Below are 3,556 nucleotides of genomic sequence, written 5' to 3' on the forward strand. Positions count from 1 at the left end.
TATAAATAAGAGACTAATACTTTTTTATTTTTTACTTCCTTTGAGTTTACATGATGTTTGAACTTTTGAGAAGGTTTTTTTTTTTTAACAATGAATTTTTTATTAAAAAATAAATAAAATGTAATACATCCAATGAAAAAATTGAAAAATCTTTTATTCATACATCCAAACTATCCCACCAATTGATATTATTTTCTCCAATAAATAACAACAACAATATGTGTTGACTTTACACGTGGTGTAGTTGACTGCCGTGTGGTGGCTTGTCAGCAGAGTTTGGAAAGAGAAGAGGTCTGAGAAAATGGCCATCGTGGAAGAACCATAAGCCAATTTGAGCTGCCACGTCACCTCTTGTTCCTGTCTTCATATCCTTTTGTTCTGAATTCCTTCCAAATCCGCAAACCCATATGCTCTCTCTCTCCCTCTCTAGAAATCTCTTTCTCTCTGTCTAGATTTCAGTATCAGAAGAAACCATGAATATCTTCAGGTTCGCCGGCGATATGACCCACTTGATCAGTATCGTGGTTCTTCTTCTCAAAATTTATGCTACCAAATCATGTTCCGGTAACTATTTCTAATTTCTTTCTCTTTTGCCCCATTGTTGAAAACGCCTGCATATTATTCGATTTTGCTCCAATTGAAAAGCTTTCACTTTGTAATGGCAGTTACAGCATTTGGGTTTCTTTCACTGTGGTGAATTTGTGTAGTTAGGTTCCCTTTTTTGAAACTTTTTTCATTATTAAAATGCTAATTGAACCTTAGGGTTTTGCCATTTGGTTGCTCGGAAACGAGACAATAGAAAAATGCGAATAAATATTTAAGTATATATATATTTTGGTTTCTCATAACTGAATGATTAATTTTTTCCCCTTCTCGGCAAACAAACGGAAACAGTGTTGGGTTAGAATCAAGTTAGTTTGTGATATTAATGCCTGCGTTTTTCTGGTTTGTAACACTTTTGTTTCTTTCTTATAAAGGGATTTCGCTTAAGACTCAGGAACTCTACGCACTCGTGTTTCTGACTCGCTATATGGATCTGTTTACGGATTTCATTTCCGTTTATAACACAGTGATGAAGCTTGTATTCATAGCTAGCTCTCTGGCTATCGTCTGGTACATGCGGGTGCACCCAATGGTGAAGCGCACCTCCGACAAACAACTCGATACGTTTCGCCATTATTTCCTTGTTGGGGGATGCTTTGTTTTAGCTCTTATTCTAAACGAGAAGTATACATTTCGAGAGGTTACAATTTTTTAACTTAGCTATTTTGTGACTTAATTAGATTTTGGTCTTTTCCAGTGTGTTTGGAGGGATGGAGAGATTGTTTGAACTTTTGGGGGGAGCGGTTGTATGATAATAATGATTTTCAGTTAGCATGATTTCAACCTTATAAAACCGCAAGCTGGTTTACTCCTATCAAAGAGTCGAGGATATCGTATCAAAGAAGACACTAATATCATATTAGGACTTCTTCCTGTTGTCTAACGGTGAATTTGTTATTCCCCAACATCAGCATCCCACAATTTATAATCTAGTTGTTCCCCGGGCATTCTTTTAGCAAAATTACATAGTGCAGCATTATGGGCTTCTAATTTTGATAAAAATTTGTCGCAGGTCTTCTGGGCATTTTCAATATACTTGGAGGCTCTGGCCATTGTTCCCCAGTTGGTTTTGTTGCAACGAAGTGGGAATGTCGACAATTTGACAGGGCAATATGTGTTCTTTCTAGGGTAAATGTTATTATTTTTTTCCCCCAATGAACAAATTACTTTTGGTTCTTCAAATTGTTCTTTATTTTGTAATTTACTTGCTTAAATTTTTACTCATCTGGTATGTACTATCCAAGTGTGAATTTTGTCTTCTTGGTTATGTTTGAATTTTTTCAGGTTCATATATACCAGATATCTAATATGATCATCTATTCTTCTCTTCTCATGGAAGCTCTACTCTGCTAATTCTGTGCTGCAAAATTTTCTGCTTTGAAAACAATCTGATCTAATTAGATTTACACGCTCCTCGGATGTTCTTATCTTACCTTTAGAGCTCACTTGGTGTTTAAATGTAGAATGTTAATGGTGTAAGATAACAATATCATTTGCTCACTTGACACTAAATTAGCTTACATTTACATCAATATAAATCTTTAAGTTGACTTGAACTTTTGTATGTTAAACTCTGCTTTAGTTCTTACTGTCATTAGCTTGGTATTATTTTGGGGATACATTTGTTATTGATTTTTATTTTTTATCATTGTTTTCATTGGTATGTTGTAAATTATTGATATTGACTTTCAATTGAAATTGTCATCTTGTTGCATGCATGAAGTGTTAAATGATCACTGCAATGCACTTGTCTCTAAAATGAGCACTAGGATGGCATACACATAATGCCAGTTGTTATTCTGCAGAGCCTACCGTGGATTCTACATCCTGAACTGGATCTATCGCTATTTCACAGAAGCACGTTTCAGTCGATGGATAGGTACAAAATTGCCCTCCTTTTGCTTTCCCACCTTTCTGGTCACTACAGTTGCCATTTTTACTTTCTGACACTCTTTTATTGAATTTTGTAGCTTGCATCTCTGGTCTGGTTCAGACTGCTTTGTATGCTGATTTCTTCTACTACTACTTCATAAGGTAACAACACCTGCACCTTAATGTGAAGGATTCTCAATTGCAGTTTTTCGCATTATGTCAACAATGAGTTTGTTCATTTTTGCAGCTGGAAAAACAATTCCAAGCTTCAACTCCCAGCCTGATCCAGAGAGGGATTGATTCTAGCATAGGGTTCTTACATTTAATTGATAATAGGATACAAGGAAGAAAGGAATACAAAACTCCCAAATCTTTTACTTGATACAGCAACCTCGACTTTATCCGTGAGGAAAAAGTTTTAGGCTTTTGGGGTGTGGATTTGTTGTCTCAAACGGCACCTTCAACTTTTCAGATGAGAATACCTATGTTCATTTGTGATGACAGGTTTTGATGTTGTTATTGAAGTGTGTTCATCACTTTTCACTTGTGAAAGCTATGTTAGGAGGTTTTGGCTAACAATATAGTTAATTGATTAGGGACAGCACATTTATATCTTACCTGTTAAAGTTATGTTGACAGTACAATATGATTAACCAAAAATACTGTACTTGGGGTTTTTTTTACCGAAACTCTTACTACCCACACACATTAAGGGGAACAACCACACGTAGGGTTTTATTACCTTTTTTGGTATTGTGGAATGTGGAACTGTCAAATGTTTGAATTATGCGTACTGTGTGCCATCTGTTTTCCAATATCCGTACTAATCGAGCATTAGAAATTGTCCTATTTATTAATGGTGTTTTTTTTAGAAAATTTATTAATTATTAACTTGTGATTGACATAATATAAATGTATAAAATATTTATGATAATATTATTCAATTTTTATATTAATGATTGGAGAATAAATTTATTTATTTTGATAGAAGATAAATGTTATTTTAATTTTTTATGTAGTTATACAATTATACTATTTGTATACATAGGAATTTATATTAATATAATTATAAAATAAGGAG

General features: G+C 34.1%; 1 protein-coding gene across 1 annotated transcript; it reads left to right on the forward strand.

Annotated features, from left to right (window-relative positions):
• The first annotated feature begins 259 nt into the window (after positions 1–259).
• Positions 260–3,290, forward strand: LOC133800528 (ER lumen protein-retaining receptor A-like). Its single transcript, XM_062238523.1, has 6 exons — positions 260–564; positions 978–1,243; positions 1,616–1,731; positions 2,409–2,482; positions 2,574–2,637; positions 2,723–3,290. The coding sequence occupies exons 1-6, from the start codon at positions 474–476 to the stop codon at positions 2,757–2,759; spliced, it is 648 nt and encodes a 215-aa protein (XP_062094507.1). The 5' UTR covers positions 260–473; the 3' UTR covers positions 2,760–3,290.
• Positions 3,291–3,556: the final 266 nt, after the last annotated feature.

Source organism: Humulus lupulus, chromosome 9, assembly GCF_963169125.1.
Source record: "Humulus lupulus chromosome 9, drHumLupu1.1, whole genome shotgun sequence".
Taxonomy (NCBI): domain Eukaryota; kingdom Viridiplantae; phylum Streptophyta; class Magnoliopsida; order Rosales; family Cannabaceae; genus Humulus; species Humulus lupulus.

What these genes read in the sequence shown, in the direction of transcription:
- LOC133800528 (XM_062238523.1), top strand. Translation starts at nt 474, where the DNA reads ATGAATATCTTCAGGTTCGCCGGCGATATGACCCACTTGATCAGTATC. An exon ending in CAATATGTGTTCTTTCTAGG is followed by an intron (nt 1,732 to 2,408) that starts GTAAATGTTATT and finishes GTTATTCTGCAG; the next exon opens with AGCCTACCGTGGATTCTACA. An exon ending in TTCTACTACTACTTCATAAG is followed by an intron (nt 2,638 to 2,722) that starts GTAACAACACCT and finishes TCATTTTTGCAG; the next exon opens with CTGGAAAAACAATTCCAAGC.